The sequence below is a fragment of the Humulus lupulus genome, chromosome 9 (assembly GCF_963169125.1).
Source record: "Humulus lupulus chromosome 9, drHumLupu1.1, whole genome shotgun sequence".
NCBI lineage: Eukaryota > Viridiplantae > Streptophyta > Magnoliopsida > Rosales > Cannabaceae > Humulus > Humulus lupulus.
Genome location: NC_084801.1, coordinates 116,370,053 through 116,387,425, shown reverse-complemented (window position 1 = coordinate 116,387,425; position 17,373 = coordinate 116,370,053). Strand labels below are relative to the sequence as shown.

General features: G+C 34.6%; 1 protein-coding gene across 1 annotated transcript; it reads right to left on the bottom strand.

The window, feature by feature from the left end:
• Positions 1-14,588: 14,588 nt before the first annotated feature.
• On the bottom strand, positions 14,589-16,951 carry LOC133801998 (pentatricopeptide repeat-containing protein At4g21705, mitochondrial). Its single transcript, XM_062240238.1, has 2 exons — positions 16,583-16,951; positions 14,589-16,038 (listed from the first exon to the last, which is right to left on the bottom strand). The coding sequence occupies exons 1-2, from the start codon at positions 16,823-16,825 to the stop codon at positions 14,788-14,790; spliced, it is 1,494 nt and encodes a 497-aa protein (XP_062096222.1). The 5' UTR covers positions 16,826-16,951; the 3' UTR covers positions 14,589-14,787.
• Positions 16,952-17,373: the final 422 nt, after the last annotated feature.

Here is a 17,373-nt window from a genome sequence, read left to right as displayed (position 1 = left end):
GTTGATTTTGGGTTGACATCAGTTTTAGCACTGTCGGCTGTATACAATGTATTTTATATTTCCATGTTGAGGAAATGTGTTAGAAGCGACTCATGTGTTGAGTTATGAGAATCTAGAGATTGATGCTAAGTTATCCTATGAGGAATAGCCAGTTCAGATTTTGATAGAAAGAATAAGGTTCTGAGGAACAAAGTTGTACCTTTGATTAAGGTATTATACAGAAACAGTGAGGTTGAGGTAGCGACCTGGGAACTGGAATCAGATATGCGAAATTTATATTCCAAGTTGTTCAGATAAATTTCGAGGACGAAATTTCTTTAAGGATGGGATAGTTGTAACGACCCAAAATTCCTAATAAGGCTTAGGACCCTTGATTATGGGGCCAGGATGGCAAATCTTGGAATTATATGATTATGTGATATTTATGTGAATATGTGAATAATATCATACTATGACTAGATATGCATGTTTAGGTGTATTAAATATGCATGTGGGCCCATTTCTGTTTAATTGGGCAATTTTCATATTTTGGCCATTTTCGGCATATTTGGCATATATGTGGTGCTTCATTATTATTTGGTTATGCTAGGGTTACTCAGCACGAGACGATCCTAAAAAGCTAGCTAATGGGAAAGTCACAACAGGATTTATACTTGACTAGGAGTGAGTCAAGGGGTATTTAGTACATTACTGGGATATTGGGTAATGGGAATAAATATTTGATGATAAATTAGGAGTTAGTGAGATCAGGGGGCAATTCTGGGAGTTTTGACTATTTTACCCCGGGGGCGTTTTCGGGACCCTGAGCATTAGGATTTGCTTGAGGCTACTTAAGCTTGAAGTAACCTATTAAGAAATAAAAAGAACGTTCAGAATGTTCTCTCTCCCTCAAAATTCCATTTTCGACACCCGATCACATTTTCAAAGGAAACTTGAGTTTTAGGACTTGGATTCAAGTGAGGATCGAGGCATGGCGATTCTAGGAAAGATTAGAAGCTTTTTAGCCAAAGGATTTAGTTGGGAAACAACTCAATTGGAGGTAATCCAAGTTTTAAGTTCTAAGTTTTTAACGATTTTAAGCTTGAATTGGATTTTGTGTTTTGATGAGTTTTTGAATGAATTGAAGCTTCAGTTGTATTGGTATTGGATAATTAGGATGTTTGGGAACTTTGATTTTTAAATTTGGAGATGTTTGGGTAGGTTTTTGGAAGGTTTTAAATGGAGAAAACGCAGGTTTTTGGGCTAGTTCATTGTTGGGCTGCGGCCCTGTTTTAAGGCATCGTGGCCTAGGCGTGAAGAAGGCAGAGGTTGGTCGTTGAGCAGGTAGGGCCACGACATAAGATAGGTGCACCGCGGCGCTGGGAACAGTCAGAGAAGAGGCTGGCTTCTGTCTGGAGGCGGGCCGCGGCATAGGGTTTAGGGCCCGCGGCGCTTAAGGGAAATTTTTCCCATATTTGGATTTTAGTCGTGGGAACTTAACTCTAAGGGCCTGGGATTGATCCTACTACCCCATTTTAGTGGGATTCGATATCCCAGAGGCTTGGGTTGGGTTTGGAAGTATTTATTTACTTAGTTTGATGAGGTTTTATATTATGGTTATGACTAGGTTATCGCTAGGGGCTTGGAAACAGGATCGTGCTTGTGGCTCGTTTATTGGTAACCTGTGCTTGGACCAAAGGTAAGAAAACTGCACCCAATATGTGATGCATAAAATACATGAGATTAGGGCACGTCATGAATGTTCAATATGAGATTGATCAGAGATTGAGTCTCTGTATTTGTGCATAATTATAATTATGCTTCTGATTATTGATTAAGCATGTTAAATGCCTTATATGTGAATATTTGACATATGATATATGTCTGTTTGCATTACCTCATGGAGGAAGCACTGGCTTATTAGTTAGGGATCGGTATTGGTGTCAGTATTGATTGTGAAGCTGTGAATTATCAGTCAAGATCAGTAGTAGTACTGAGCACTGGTCGTATGGTATTAGCTTATGAGTCAAGAACGGTATTAACGTGTTTAACGCAAACCAAAAAGATTAGATCTAATCGACATAAGCATGATCTGTTAGGAAAACTTATACAGGATCTTTATTTATTTTCATGTGTATCTAATATTAAACAAATTAATATGAGATAGCCTAAAACATGTTTCTAAAATTGAATTCAAAGAGAAACAATGAATAGAATACTTACAGTATATGCATCGGAATTAAAGAGTCATTCCTTCAGTTTTTCTAACTCTTGTATCCTCTCTGTCGCAGAGTATTATCAAGAAACTGAACCGATCTTCTATTTTATTCACAGCCTTCCAATGTATCCTTAGAATCACCTAGACTAGTGTGGGCAGTTCTCAACACATGAGATAGATACAGAGAAGAAGAAGATAAAATAATCAAAGAGGCTTAGAAAGAGAGAATCTAAAACTATCAGAAAACTAGTGATTAAACTTATCTGTCGTCTCATAAATCTGAACTTATGACTTCTCTCTAAGCACTCCTTTTATAGACTCAATTAGGCCATTTAATTTAATTGAAAAATCAATAAAATAATAGTCATTTTAAAGCCCTAGGTCGAAATTATCATGGGCTTTAGGCCCGTGAAATTTTCCATTTGATTATAAGCCCATTGGACTTAAAATCAAGGTCTGTATTATTTTATATTGATTTAATTAATTAATTAATTATTTAAATCCTTTATCAAATTAATTATTTATAATTTGAACCTTGATTTAAATTATTTATTAATTTCGATACCAATTTATCTTAATTAATAAATCTGTCATAATTTCTCTTTTCTTCTCAAAATTACATAACTCTGTGAAACTATCCAAAATTGATCTGATCAACTTTGATAATTAAATCAATTAATTGAGACTATCTAGATGATTTTATCCAAGGTGCAATGGGGACCATGGGCCTATGAAATCAACCTCCAATAAGTTATCATAAATCTAACAAATAAATTTACTAACTTATTAATTCCTCGTGACTCCACTATAGACTTGGAATTGCACTCTTGAATTCATAGAACGCTCTATAACAAATATATATACGCTATTAATTATCCATTGTTACAACCATAATTGTCACTCAATCCTCTATAGACGGTCTACAATGAGATAGGACTAAAATACCGTTTTACCCCTCATTGTATTTTATCCTTAAAACACTTAGTTCCTTGTAAATGATATTTCAGTAAACTAATTTAATTACTGAAATGATATCTCTATCATTTAACACCTTGAACCAAACTTAAAGGAAACCATCGTTTCACTTCTTCATCAGAAGCTATAGATGTTCATATCTGTGATTAACACTCCCACTCAATTATACTACCGAGTTCCCAAGATGTAAGTATGGGCTAGTCCGTAGGGTAAGCTGGTAACGAACAAGTCAAAGAACTCAAATAATACAATCAGTTAGAATACTAACCACTCAGAATTGAGATTGAATTGACCTATGGTCAACTATATGATATGACTAGAATAGATAATAACAGTATGTTTAATTATCTTGTCAACTGTCAATATCGGTCCTGTCCGATGTAACAAATACATCCGATCTTATCTAGTTTGCTAATGTTCTGGAAAGAACATAACACCGTAATGTGTAAGTAGATCATATCGTAGATTGGCAAGTCAGTGTAAATCCTGTGCACTGACTAATCTTAGGACTAACTTATTTTGAACATATATTCATATTTATATTCCACTATGATTACGTCACTATAAATAAGATTAGATATATGCTCGAGATTTAATAGAAGTTTATATTAAACAAATAATCATGAAAATAAAACATGTGAGCAAAGTGATTGACCAAGTCAAAAAATGATTTCTATTCTTTTATTGATAATAAAATGAGATTACAAAGAACTTGGGTTTTGATTAGGGCATAAAACCCCAACAAAATCCCACTTGCACTAATTGAAACTAATGCCTTAATTCTACTAATCTTATTTCCTTGATATGCTTATCAAATGTAGCTTCTGTTAGTGTCTTTGTAAACGGATCCGTAAGATTGTCTTCAGTTGCAATCTTCATATCCTTCACATCTTCCATGGCCACATATTCTCGAATAATGTGATATTTCCTTTCTATATGCTTACTCCTCTTGTCACTTCGAGGTTCTTTCGAGTTGGCTATCGCTCCTGTATTGTCACAAAACAACACAAGCAGTTTATCCATTTCAGGAATAACACCAAGATCTGAATAGAACTTCTTTAGCCAGACTATTTCCTTAGCTGCTTCTGACGGGGCTATGTACTCAGCCTCCATGGTGGAATCTGAGATTGCAGACTGCTTTGCGCTTCTCCAAATCACAGCTCCACCCCCAAGAGTAAACACCATCCCAGAAGTAGACTTCCTGTCATCGACATCAGTCTGAAAATCTGAATCGGTGTAGCCTACAGGTTTCAGAACACCACCCTTGTAGACTAACATATAATCCCTAGTCCGTCTCAAATACTTCAGGATATGCTTAACCTATCCAATGTTCTGGTCCTGGGTTTGATTGATACTAGCTCACTACTCCCACTGCATAGCAGATGTCTGGTCTAGTACATAACATGGCATACATCAGACTTCCAACTGCAAATGCGTAAGGAACTTTTCTCATTGCATGTTCCTCTTCCGGAGTCTGGGGAGACTGCTTCTTTGAAAGATGAATTCCATGGCGGGACGGTAAACGCCCTTTCTTGGAATTTTTCATTGAGAAATGTTCAAGCACTTTATCTATGTAAGCTGCTTGAGATAGAGCTAAGAGTCTGTTCTTTCTATCCCTGATGATCTGGATACCTAGAACATAACTTGCTTCACCCAAATCCTTCACCTGGAATTGAGTACTCAGCCAATTCTTCACATTTGATAATTTCTTGACATTGTTTCCAATGAGTAAGATATCATCTACATAAAGAACCAGGAATACCACTATTTGATTTGCCTTTAGTTGGTAAACACAGGGCTCATCAATATTTTTTTCAAAGCCATAGGTTTTGATTATTTCATAAAACCTAAGATTCCAGGAACGAGAATCTTGCTTAAGTCCATAGATGGACCTATTCAACTTGCAAAATTTTCCTTCTTGTCCAGCTACTTTAAATCCTTCTTGCTGATCCATATAAATGACTTCGTCAAGCTTTCCATTAAGAAAAGCTGTCTTGACGTCCATTTTCCAGATCTCATAGTCGAGAGCGGCTGCTATGGATAGGAGGATGCAAATGGATTTGAGCATGGCTACCGGACTAAAAGTTTCCTCATAGTCCATGCCTTCTCTTTGGGTATAACCCTTTGCCACTAATTGAGCTTTATAAGTCTCGATATTTCCATCAACACCTCGTTTCTTCTTGTAGATCCACTTGCACCCAATGGCCCTAAAGTCACTAGGTGTTTCCACAAGATCCCAGACGGAATTTGAGTACATGGACTCCATTTCCTGTTTCATGGCTTCGAGCCATAGTTCCTTTTCAGGGCTAGCCATTGCCTGTTTGAAAGACAATGGATCATCATCACTAGTGTCACCAACAACCATATTGGTTTCACCATCCAAACCATAGCGAACTGGGTTCCTAGAAACCCTCCCACTACGACGAGGCTCCATGACTGTTTGCTTAGGAACAGTGGTACTTTCTTCATTTAAATCGACTAACGTCAGTTGGACATGAAGAGTGGGAATTTCATCATTAACTTCCGTTGATGATGATGGAACATTTGTTGGAGTCAATTTTTTAACCATCTCCTCTAAAACTACTTTGCTGCGAGGTTTAAAGTTCTAAACATAGTCATTTTCCAGAAAAGTAGCATTTGTAGAAGTAAATACTTTCTTTTCTGAATGACTATAGAAAATTCCACCCCGAGTACCTTTTGGATAGCCAACAAACATGCAAACTTCAGTTCGCGATTCTAGCTTTCCCTCCTTTTTCCTCAGGACGTTAGCGAGACACCCCCAGATTCTATAATGGCGCAAACTAGGTTCACGACCATTCTAGCGTTCTAAAAGTGTTTTGGGGATTGATTTAGACGGCACGACATTGAGAATGTCGTTTGCGGTTTCAATTGCATGTCCCTAGAATGAAGTTGGTAGAGCTGAGTAACTAAGCATGCATCTAATCATTTCCAATAAAGTTCTGTTCCGGCGTTCTGCTACACCATTTTGTTGCGCAGTACCTGGGGCAGTAAGTTGTGATAAAATCTCAAGTTCAGTTAAATGATCTTGGAACTGCATATCCAAATATTCTCCACCCCTATCAGATCGCAATATCTTTAACGTTTTACCTAATTGGTTCTGAGCCATTGCTAGGAATTCCTGAAACTTTGAAAATGTTTATAATTTCCTATGCATTAGGTATCTAGAGTAATCGTCAATGAAAGTGACGAAATACTCAAAACCACCCCTGGCTTGTACATTCAAAGGTCCATAAACATCTGAATGCACAAGACCAAGTGGTTCTTTTGCCCTATCACCCTTTGCAAAGAATGGACGCTTGGTCAGTTTGCCTTCTAGACAAGATTCACAGACAAGTAATTCACCTAAGCTGAGTTCCCTCAAAGGTCCGTCCTTTGTAAGTCTTTGAATCCTATCATAGCCAATGTGACCTAGTCTCAAGTGCCATAAATACGTCATATTATTGTTATCGGTCTTTTGACGTTTATTGGTCCTAAGTTTAGCTACTTTGAATAAATCATTATTAAGAGCGAGGGGTTCATTAGGTCGCAGAATATAAAGCCTGTTTTCGAAACATACAATACACAATTGTGATCCATTGAAAGAAATAGATATATTAAAACTTATGAAAGTCATAACAAATCGTTCTAATTGCAACATGGAAACTGAAATTAAATTTCTACTAAAATTCGGAATAAAAAATACATCTTTTAAAATTAAGTATTTATTTCCGAACTTCAAACAACCTATTCTTCTAGCTTGGACCTTAACGAACGCTCCATTCCCAACTCTAAGCTTTAAGCCGCCTTCGTTCACTTCCTCCCACGATTCAAGAAGCTGTAAAGAGTTACAAACATGGTTGGTAGATCCAGAATCAATAATCCAAATGGATTTATCATTCTCTAAAACACATGTTTCTAAGATAAATGACCTATAATCATTACCTTTGTTTTTCGCTGCTAGAAACTTGGGGCAATCTCGTTTCCAATGCCCTTTCTCTTTGCAATGAAAGCACTTATCTTTACCTTTCTTGTTTTTCTTGTTCTTCCCCTTACGCGTCTGTGCACTTGGTTGTGCACTCGTCTTTGGAGCCTTTGCAGGCTTGGGGTTGTTGTTTTCTCCATTCTTCCTCTTGTTTCCAGCTTTCGAAGACAAAGCTTGGTTAGCTTCAGCCTTAGCTGGATCAGCAGCAACATCAGTAGTCTTATTTTCACTTTCTTTACTAGGTCCACCCATGACAGGTTCAATAATCTAAAGCTCGTTCATGAGCTGCGTCAGACCATAGTTGAGTTGAGCATGAACGTGCAGACACGGTGCGTTCCGAGAATTTACGGTGCCATCACGAACGTGCGGAGACAGTGCTATCCAAGCATTTACGGTTCCATCACGAACGTGCGAACACAATGCTCATTCTGGGGATTCCTCAATCATGACGAACTCGGAGTTGTCACTAATCAACTCTATGTTGATATTCTTCTTCCAATTAAGGAAGTTTTCTCCAATGAATTTCTCCATCAAAAGTTGAGAAAGGATAGGAGTAGACACAGACACTACTTAACTTAAAACTACAAATTACCAATAAAATAGAAATCAATCACATTTGCTCAAATAAAACTTCTATTCACACATATTTCAAGAAATAGCACAACATATACCAAAAATATGTAAGATATGAGAAAAAATACCAAAAACAATCATATCTCTATTTCTTTAGGTTTTTAACTAATCTATGATATCCTTGTCCCAGTTGGCGAGAGTAAAAAATACCACTAGTTAAAAAGAGTTGTAAACTCATTTAATAATGGACACCACTATTAACAACCTACTATTCGATCAAAATAAGAAAACAAAATCTCTTATTTTATGACCTAGACCCACGGTTTCAATAATCATAGATTTAGTCCTAGTAGTCACCGTAGGGGTGAGTCTAGTAGAATTTTACCTATAATTATCTATCTTTCGCAATCTAACATTGGCAAAATAACTAATGAACACCGTCCGTAGGGGGACGAATCAAAGCGCCTCGAGGCCCCATTAAGCTATTGACTATGTTAAACCAATGGTGGAGATCGAATATAATTATTAAAATAAGCTCATTATAAAATTTAAAAATAGTGTTTTTATTATTTATTTTTAGAAAATTAATGACTATGGTTTTCCCAAAAAAATTTAACAAATTTTTTAAAAAAAAAAAAAAAATCAAAGTCCTATAATTTCCTATTAATTCTAAAATGTCACATTGAAACAAATTCAATTAATTTAGAATTAATTTGTTGCTAATCAATATTTAGGTTTAACTAATATAATGAACCTATACAATTAAGTCCAACTCAGGCAAATGGGCCTTAACAATTAGGCTTGTATGGAGGAGGGATGGGTCCAGTATGCCGTTCCCACTACAAAGGCCCCATATCTTCCATACAATGTCCAAAAGACAGGAATTTAAACCTTCGTTTTATTAATTGTTATTAATTGGTTAGGCCCACTATAGTCATGCAAAGCAAATGGGCCTTCACAAATGGAATCACCCATAAGAGAGGAATTTAAACTTTACATTTTCTAATGGGCCCAAATAAAACCTATCATTTTATGAATATTTTATTTGGCAAAATCCATATATCTGACAAACATATGGGCCACTATATGCATCTAAGCCCAATTGCAAAAATACCACATATAGTGCAAACAGACATGTTATAATTGGATGAGCCTAATCATGTTACTATATGAGCAATTCTATGAATTTATGCAAAAATACCACAATTAATTTCATTTGCAAAAATAACACAATTAATAATCTAGAATTTTTCAAAAAAAATTCAAATTAATTAAATTTTTACAAAAAATAAGTCAATTTAAATGAAATTTATCAATAATTAACAATAGTTAATTTAAATTTCATTTATCAACAATCAATTTGGTTTTAGGTTAATTTGAAAAAAAAATATTAATTTAATTTAAATAGGATTTATCAACAATTAACCAAAGTTAATTTAAATCCCTTTTATTAAAAAAATATTTTATTAATTGGTTGAAAAAAATGATATTTTTCAAAATTTAACCATTTTAAAATTTTAAAATCAATATCTTAACTATTTTCCAAAATATCTTGTGTTGTTATAACTATTAGCTAATATTTTAACCAGGAAAAAATAAAATAAAATATAAATAGTTATAACAATCCTAAAATATCTCAAAATAGTTAAATAAATTCAAATATCCATAAAAATATCTAACTAACAATATTCGAATTTCAAATAATTTAAATATTAAAAACTATAGAATAAAAAGATATTTATATTTTCAAATAAAGATTTAATAAAAAATATCAAGAATTTAAAAGAAAATATCTTAAATATATGATATCTTAATTCTAATATTTTAATATATTTTAAAAGATTTAAAATTAAGTTGTTAGTCTATTTTTAAATTTGAATTTGAATCTTTGTAGAAAATATATAATTATTTAAATCTCAACTAACAAAAATATCTTATTTTTAAAAAAACTAATTTTAAATACAAAAAAATTTTGATATTTTTAGTTTTGATTATAAATAATAAATATCCACAATTTTAATTTTCTTTAATTTAAAAAAAATTAAATTTTTTGGATGAATAGTACCTGTCGGTACTGTTCACCGTGGCTGGTGCGCGCGCGCATGGTAGCCATGCAAAAAATTTCAAAAAAAAAAATTTTGTGAAATTTTTCAAACCAAAACAATTTTCTAATTAATTTTTAACATGTTTTACACATAACTCTGTGAAACTATCCAAAATTGACATGATCAACTTTGATAATTAAATCAATTAATTGAGACTATCTAGATGATTTTATCCAAGGTACAATGGGGACCATGGGCCTATGAAATCAATCTCCAATAAGTTATCATAAATCTAACAAATAAATTTACTAACTTATTAATTCCTCGTGACTCCACTATATACTCAGAATTGCACTTTTGAATTCATAGAACGCTCTATAACAAATATATATACACTATTAATTATCCATTGTTACAACCATAATTGTCACTCAATCCTCTATAGACGGTCTACAATGAGATCGGACTAAAATATCTTTTTACCCCTCATTGTATTTTATCCTTAAAACACTTAGTTCCTTGTAAATGATATTTTAGTAAACTAATTTAATTACTGAAATGAGATCTCTATCATTTAACACCTTGAACCAAACTAAAAGGAAACTATCGTTTCACTTCTTCATCAGAAGCTATAGATGTTCATATCTGTGATTAACACTCCCACTCAATTATACTATCGAGTTCCCAAGATGTAAGTATGGGCTAGTCCGTAGGGTAAGCTGGTAACGAACAAGTCAAAGAACTCAAATAATACAATCAGTTAGAATACTAACCACTCAGAATTGTGATTGAATTGACCTATGGTCAACTATATGATATGACTAGAATAGATAATAACAGTATGTTTAATTATCTTGTCAACTGTCAATATCGGTCCTGTCCGATGTAACAAATACATCCGATCTTATCTAGTTTGCTAATGTTCTGGAAAGAACATAACACCGTAATGTGTAAGTAGATCATATCGTAGATTGGCAAGTTAGTGCAAATCCTGTGCACTGACTAATCTTAGGACTAACTTATTTTGAACATATATTCATATTTATATTCCACTATGATTACGTCACTATAAATAAGATTAGATATATACTCGAGATTTAATAGAAGTTTATATTAAACAAATAATCATGAAAATAAAACATGTGAGCAAAGTGATTGACCAAGTCAAAAAATGATTTCTATTCTTTTATTGATAATAAAATGAGATTACAAAGAATTTGGGTTTTGATTAGGGCATAAACCCCAACATTATGAACATAAGCATGAAATGCTTGACCGACCTTAAGTTCGATGAAAACAAAAGCGCTTGTCTAATCTAAAGGCTATTTATTTAGAGCCAGAGCAAAAAGGCTAAGGTGACCTACACGTCACATGGCTAGGAGGGAATGGGACCTCAGAGATAGACTTATCAGTCATCTACTTAGAGATAGACTTATCAGTCATCTACACAGAGATAGACTTATCAGTCATCTACTTAGAGATAGACTTATCACTCATCTACACAGAGATAGACTTATCAGTCATCTACTCAGAGATAGACTTATCAGTCATTCTACACAGAGATAGACTTATCAATCATCTACTCAGAGACAGACTTATCAATCATCTGTATAGAGATAGACTTATCAGTCATCTGCACAAGGATAGACTTATTAGTCATCTATATAGAGTATGACTTATTAGTCATCTATTCAGAGAGAGACTTATTAGTCTTCTACCTCAGAGCGAGAAACTTATTAGTCATCTACTCAGAACGCAAGACTCCACAAAAATTTAATTGTATCTGCTTGCATGCATGAGTATGGTTATTACTACTAGGCATGCCTATTATGATTTAGTGACATGTTATTACTTGTTCATGAGCATATTGAGTTTTCTTGCTAAGCTTTGGCTCACGGGTGCTATGTGGTGCAGGTAAAGGCAAAAGAAAGCTGGACCTTCCTTGAGTTGGAGAGGTTAGGTGATGATGTGTACATATGCGGCAGCTCAACCGACACGGTCGAGGGTAGAAACAGGAACTAGGTTTAAACCCTATTTTGCCGCTTAGGTCGGCTAGTTTTAAATATTTTATTGTAATTAACCTTTAAATTATATTTTTGGGATCCCAATATATATGGTAAACGTTTTAGTGAAACGTTGTATCTTAATCAAAAAAATTAACCCTAAACTGTTAATCATACTTAGTTACACAATTATGGCCAAATGACTCGATTAACGAGTTTAGCACTATTTTAAAATGCATACTGTAACAGTCCCTGGATAGTAGGGCGTTACAGCTAACCTCCCCAGGCGGTTCGCGACTTGGCTTAGTGGATCGCGACTTGCACCCAAGTCAGAGAGCAAGGACCCCAGCCAAATGGGGAGGCGGGCCGCGACTTGGCCTAGTGAGTCGCATCACGCCCCCAAGTCAAAGGCATCCTCAAGCCAAAATGGCCACACGCACCGCGACGCCCCCAGGCTGGGTCGCGGCGCGACCCCTTCGAACCTAGAAAATATGGGTTTTCTCTTCTTCTTTCTATCCAAGAACACCACGACTCTACCCATAATTTTCCATATTATCTCCCCTCAATTCAACACTGAACCAGCCACAAATTCAAGATTAAACTACCCATTTTAGACACCAAAAACTCATAAATTACTCCTCAATTACTTAATTCAATCAGAATTCATCATCCAAGAACCCAGAATTGAACCTATTCCTAAGCTCTAGGATACCCAGCTCCATTCTATTCCATTAAACTAAAGTCATTAACTAATTTATACCTAGAAACCCAGCAAAATACAAGGATGAAAACTAGAGCTCTTACCTCAAATATAACTAACCTCTCCTCTGTTTCCAGCTCCAATTCCCAGCTTGATTCCTCTCCAATTCCTTATGTTTTGCTTCAAAGATCTCCAGCCCCAAGCCTAGCTTATGCACCCCTTGGGTCCTTAGCTTCAAAATTCTTTAAGGGAGAGTGGGAGAGAGGGAGTACGTGAGAGATATGAGAGAGGGTGGGTTGAGAGCTTTTCTTTCTTTCCTTCCTTGAGTTATTCTACCACTTTTTGTTTTGTTCTAATAATTCTGAGTATATCACTTAAACAAAAGACCTTTATGCCCCTCCAAGGTTCACTAATACTCAATTAGCCCCTAGGGATAAAATGGTCATTTTGCTCCCAATTTCCAACTAATTCCTCGAGTGTTCCTAATATCTACCAATTAATCCCGTCATCCAATTAATTACCAATTATTTACCCAATGTCTAATAGTCCCTGATATATTTTTCTAAATTCCCGAAATTACCCCAGGCTCCCCCGAACCGGGTATAAATCCCCGCCATGACTATTTCGTCAATCCGCTCACTAGGAACGTCTCGAGCCATATAATGCAAATATATCCACATAATAATATGGTCTCAACAATTTATCACATATAATCACATTTATGCCCTCAACAGGTCAAAATGACAAATATGCTCTTAAAGGCTACACAGGGCCCACATGCATATTTAATACTCATAAACATGCATTTCACATATCCACATAATCATATAATCATGCATTTAATCATTAAGATCACACATATACCAATTATGCCCTCCCGGCACACCAATCAAGGCCCTTAAGCCTTATTAGCAAATTTTTGGTCGTTACATCATTATTTCATATTTTAATGTTTTGATGCAATTTTCTTCAAGTTTTTGGGACTTGGAAAAATCATCACCAACCGCATCAATCATAATACATTTCAATGTTTTTAATTGTGTTCATAAAGTTCATATAATTGACAAATATGTGAAATATTCACTTAAGGGAATTTCGCTAAAATATCACAATTTTTTAGCAATTATGTTTCTTTTATATATCTTAATAAATAATATCACTTTTGTATAATCTTCAGGATATATGGAAGACCTTATCTCAATGATTTATAATTTGTTTTCAATATGCCATAGACATGGAACTTTACAAATTCTAATGTAATCATTTGTAAATAACTATAAAATAAATACTATAGAGAAATCCATATTAAATATGTGAGATAGTAAGAACACAAACATATGAATATAATCATATTTACAATAACAAGACATTAAACCATCTAATAATATCACAATGGTAAAATAACAACTCACATATACATTTTTTTTATGATCAATATATATAGTATGGTAATCATATAAATATACATTCGCAATAAAATATTTTTACCTCAATAAACTATGTTGACTAGAGACTTAATAATAAATTTTGTTATCAACACAAGATGGTGGTTGAAGATTGAATCATCTAGTTCAGATTCAACGAATGATTATAACTAGAGATTCATGATAAGAATTTGAACCTACAAATAATGATAGTTAGAGAGTCGTGCTGATAACGTGTTATAAAACTATTAAGATTACATAAATATAAAGTATAAAGAAAATAAATAGACAAAATGACAGAGAGATGTAAAGAGATAGTGAAACTCTTGTATGTGTTATTTCAATGGGGGAAAGACCTATGTTTATACAGATAGATAAATCCTAAGAAAATCGAGTAGCTACTCTGAATACAATAAAAAATTAGTGCCAATATTTTACTTTGAATAACTTGGTGATTCTTCGTTATTATGAACATTCATATATATAAATAATTATAACAAAAATGTGAATTAAAATCATTGAAATAACTAAAAGCAAACAATTTCTAAGCCAAAAATATATAATTAAAATTGCACTTATTAATTGTAGTACAACTTTCATGTTTTGCATTTTTCTAAATACACTTGGTCGTAAGCTACTGAAAATTACTGTTTTGACTGCTAATATTAAGTAAGAAGGCGCCTTTAGAATGAGAAGGTCAAATGCTAGACTGACATCAGCCATTTCCTTTTATTCGATATATGATTCATTCAATAGAACAAGCGAATAAAAACAAAAATTATTTGCATTGAACAACCGAAAATTATAATCTTAATAAAACCAAAATCGAACTTCAAGATTCTAAAAGTTTTAGTTGGTACTAGTAAATTCCTTTGCCAAACTAGGACTTCAAGTTGAGTTTAGTCTCATGGCAAGGATTTTCTTTGTTTCTTCATCTTCATCTATCTTGTCACTTTTCATGCCCTCCAAAATGGCATCTATTTCTTTACCACCTCTTATATGTGCAATTAACAATGCATGATACATATGTCTATTCACTGGGACAACAGTTCTCAGTATGTCCACAAATGCTTTCACTGCTTCAACACTCTCATTATCACCCAGCCAACTCAACAATTTTGTGGTCACTCTAGGATTGAGTTTCCACACTACTTCCGAATGAAGCGAGTGAAGTGAGATAGCTACCTTCATTAACTCCAAAGCTTTCTCTGTCTCCTTCTTTTCCAGGTATTTCAAAGCCACAATACTCCAACTGTTGGGGCTGGTCATTTTTCCTTTCTCCACAAGGTCCTCGAGCAGTTTCTCTGCTTTCTCACACTCTCGCTTTTTAGCATAGCTGACAATGAGACAGTTTGGTACACGGAAATCATAACAGTTTTCCGAAGACTCCCACTCCTTCAACACTTTTTCAGCTTCCTCGAGCTCACCAAGCCTCACAAGAGATTCTAGCATAATAATATAATCCTTGTTTATGCACCTCTTACAAGCACTTTTTTCTAGATCCCATACCCTCAAGACCTCTTCCTTATTCCCCAGTCTGGCATAAAGTGAAATTAATTGGTTGTATCCACTTGAATCTTTATTATGTAGCTTCTCTTCTGATTTCTTTAAAGAATTGATTGCATTATCAGGTTGGTCTGCTTTTATGTACAAATTAGCAGCTACAGTGTATGTGTTCCAATCCATAGTAATATAAGATTGGCTCTCCATCTCCTTGAGAACCCTTTCCATTCCTTCAATATCAGATCTCATACCATAAGAATTCATACAAATTCTGTAGCTAAAGTTGTCAGGAGAAACATTGTTCTCCTGCATCTCCACTAGAACATCAGGGACCTTCTCATGCTGACCAAGATTAACATACAAGCACATGATGTCGTTGTAAGTAAGAGATGAAGAAGTGAAACCCTTCTCTTTCATTTTCTGTAAATGAGAGAGTGACTTATCAGTTTGGCGCTGCCGAACATAGCAATTCAGAAGGGCGCCATAAGTCTTATCAGTCTGATCTTGCTCCTTCAGATTATTGAAATAACTCTCTGCAGAAAGGAATCCGTGAACTTTTCCAATCAGATCCAGTTGCACAGCATGTTCAGTAGGTGAGAAAATGCATACACCCTTCTTATTCATCCACTCGGAAATCTGCAACAATAATGATTTAAGAAAATTCGAGCGTCAGAAAACAAAATCCCAGAATTATTTGCAGTATTTTGAACAAAATTCATTATCTATTTCGTGTTCCTATACTATATACACATCCCAATATAATGTAGAGTCAAAACTCCAAGAGACAACGGTGAAATGTTTAAAACCAAAATAAAGGAACTCTACGCAACATAAGTCCAACTGACAATGTAATCTGTTAATCATTAAGTTCTACTCTAAACACTAAAGCCATAACTTTTACAATCACCATTTTCACTCTGCATATTATCGTGCAAATTGATTGCAAAAACTGTATTCCCTTGAATGCAGTTTTGGAAATGGGGACTAGAACAGAATGGGATCCAGTTATGCTCCTTAGAACAGAAAATTCTACGATGAATTACATTACTCATTCAAAATTGTTCACTAGAATGGAAAGTTCGATTTGTTACTATCTTTTTCCTATTTTTTCCAAGCAACAAAACACAATCAGCAGAAACCAGAGAACCACTGAAACGAAAAAAGAGAAATCTTTTCGTACCTCTAGGGCCTGGGAAAAGCGCCTGCGCTTGCGAAGATCGTGAATAATGCGCTGAAGCTCTCCGACTCGAACCTTTTTTCCCTTTGAAATCCAGTCTTCGAGCTCCGGCACAACGCTGGTGGTAGGACTCCCGAGCGGACTGATTCTGGAGTAGAGTGTGGCCTTGCTGGCAGTGTTGGTGTAGTAGGATCTGCTCGACCTCGCATTTCTGATGAGGATCTCGGACAAGAGCTTCGGATTCATTTTCAGGCAACGTCGAATGCGTTCTTCGGAGCGAAGTTGAAAATGGAGGGCTTCGGAGGTTTTAGGGTTTTGGTTCTGAGAAAAATTTGGGGTTTAAGCCTTCGGACACTGCATCGTTACAACCTGATTTCGGATTGTCTAAATGGGCTTAACGGGCCGAGCCTGAAATATTGGTCCCCATATAAAAGAGTAATTTTGAGAGAATTTTTTATAAATGCACATTTTGATTGTTTTTATTACTTTGTTACCGTCTCTATTTTCTTTAAAAAATACGACCTTAAGATTTTAAGGTTTTGATTATAAAAATATCAACTCAAAATCAACAAGATATCAACTCATTGTAATCGGTATAAAAACAAATAACAACTAAAATCAACCTAGAAAAAATTACAAAATACCCAAAAAAAAAAATTAAATACATATGTACCGAAAGTATTCTCAAAATAAATTAAAAATATACCAAACGCATACATATAAACTCAAAGTATACCAAAATAATAACTAAAAAAAATTACCAAATAACATCAATATACCAATTAAGCATGTAC

Excerpts from the sequence above, each read along its gene's own strand:
- LOC133801998 (XM_062240238.1), bottom strand. The coding sequence starts at position 16,825 with ATGAATCCGAAGCTCTTGTCCGAGATCCTCATCAGAAATGCGAGGTCG. Across the intron at positions 16,039-16,582 it reads GCTTTTCCCAGGCCCTAGAG|ATTTCCGAGTGGATGAATAA; the intron begins GTACGAAAAGAT and ends TTATTGTTGCAG.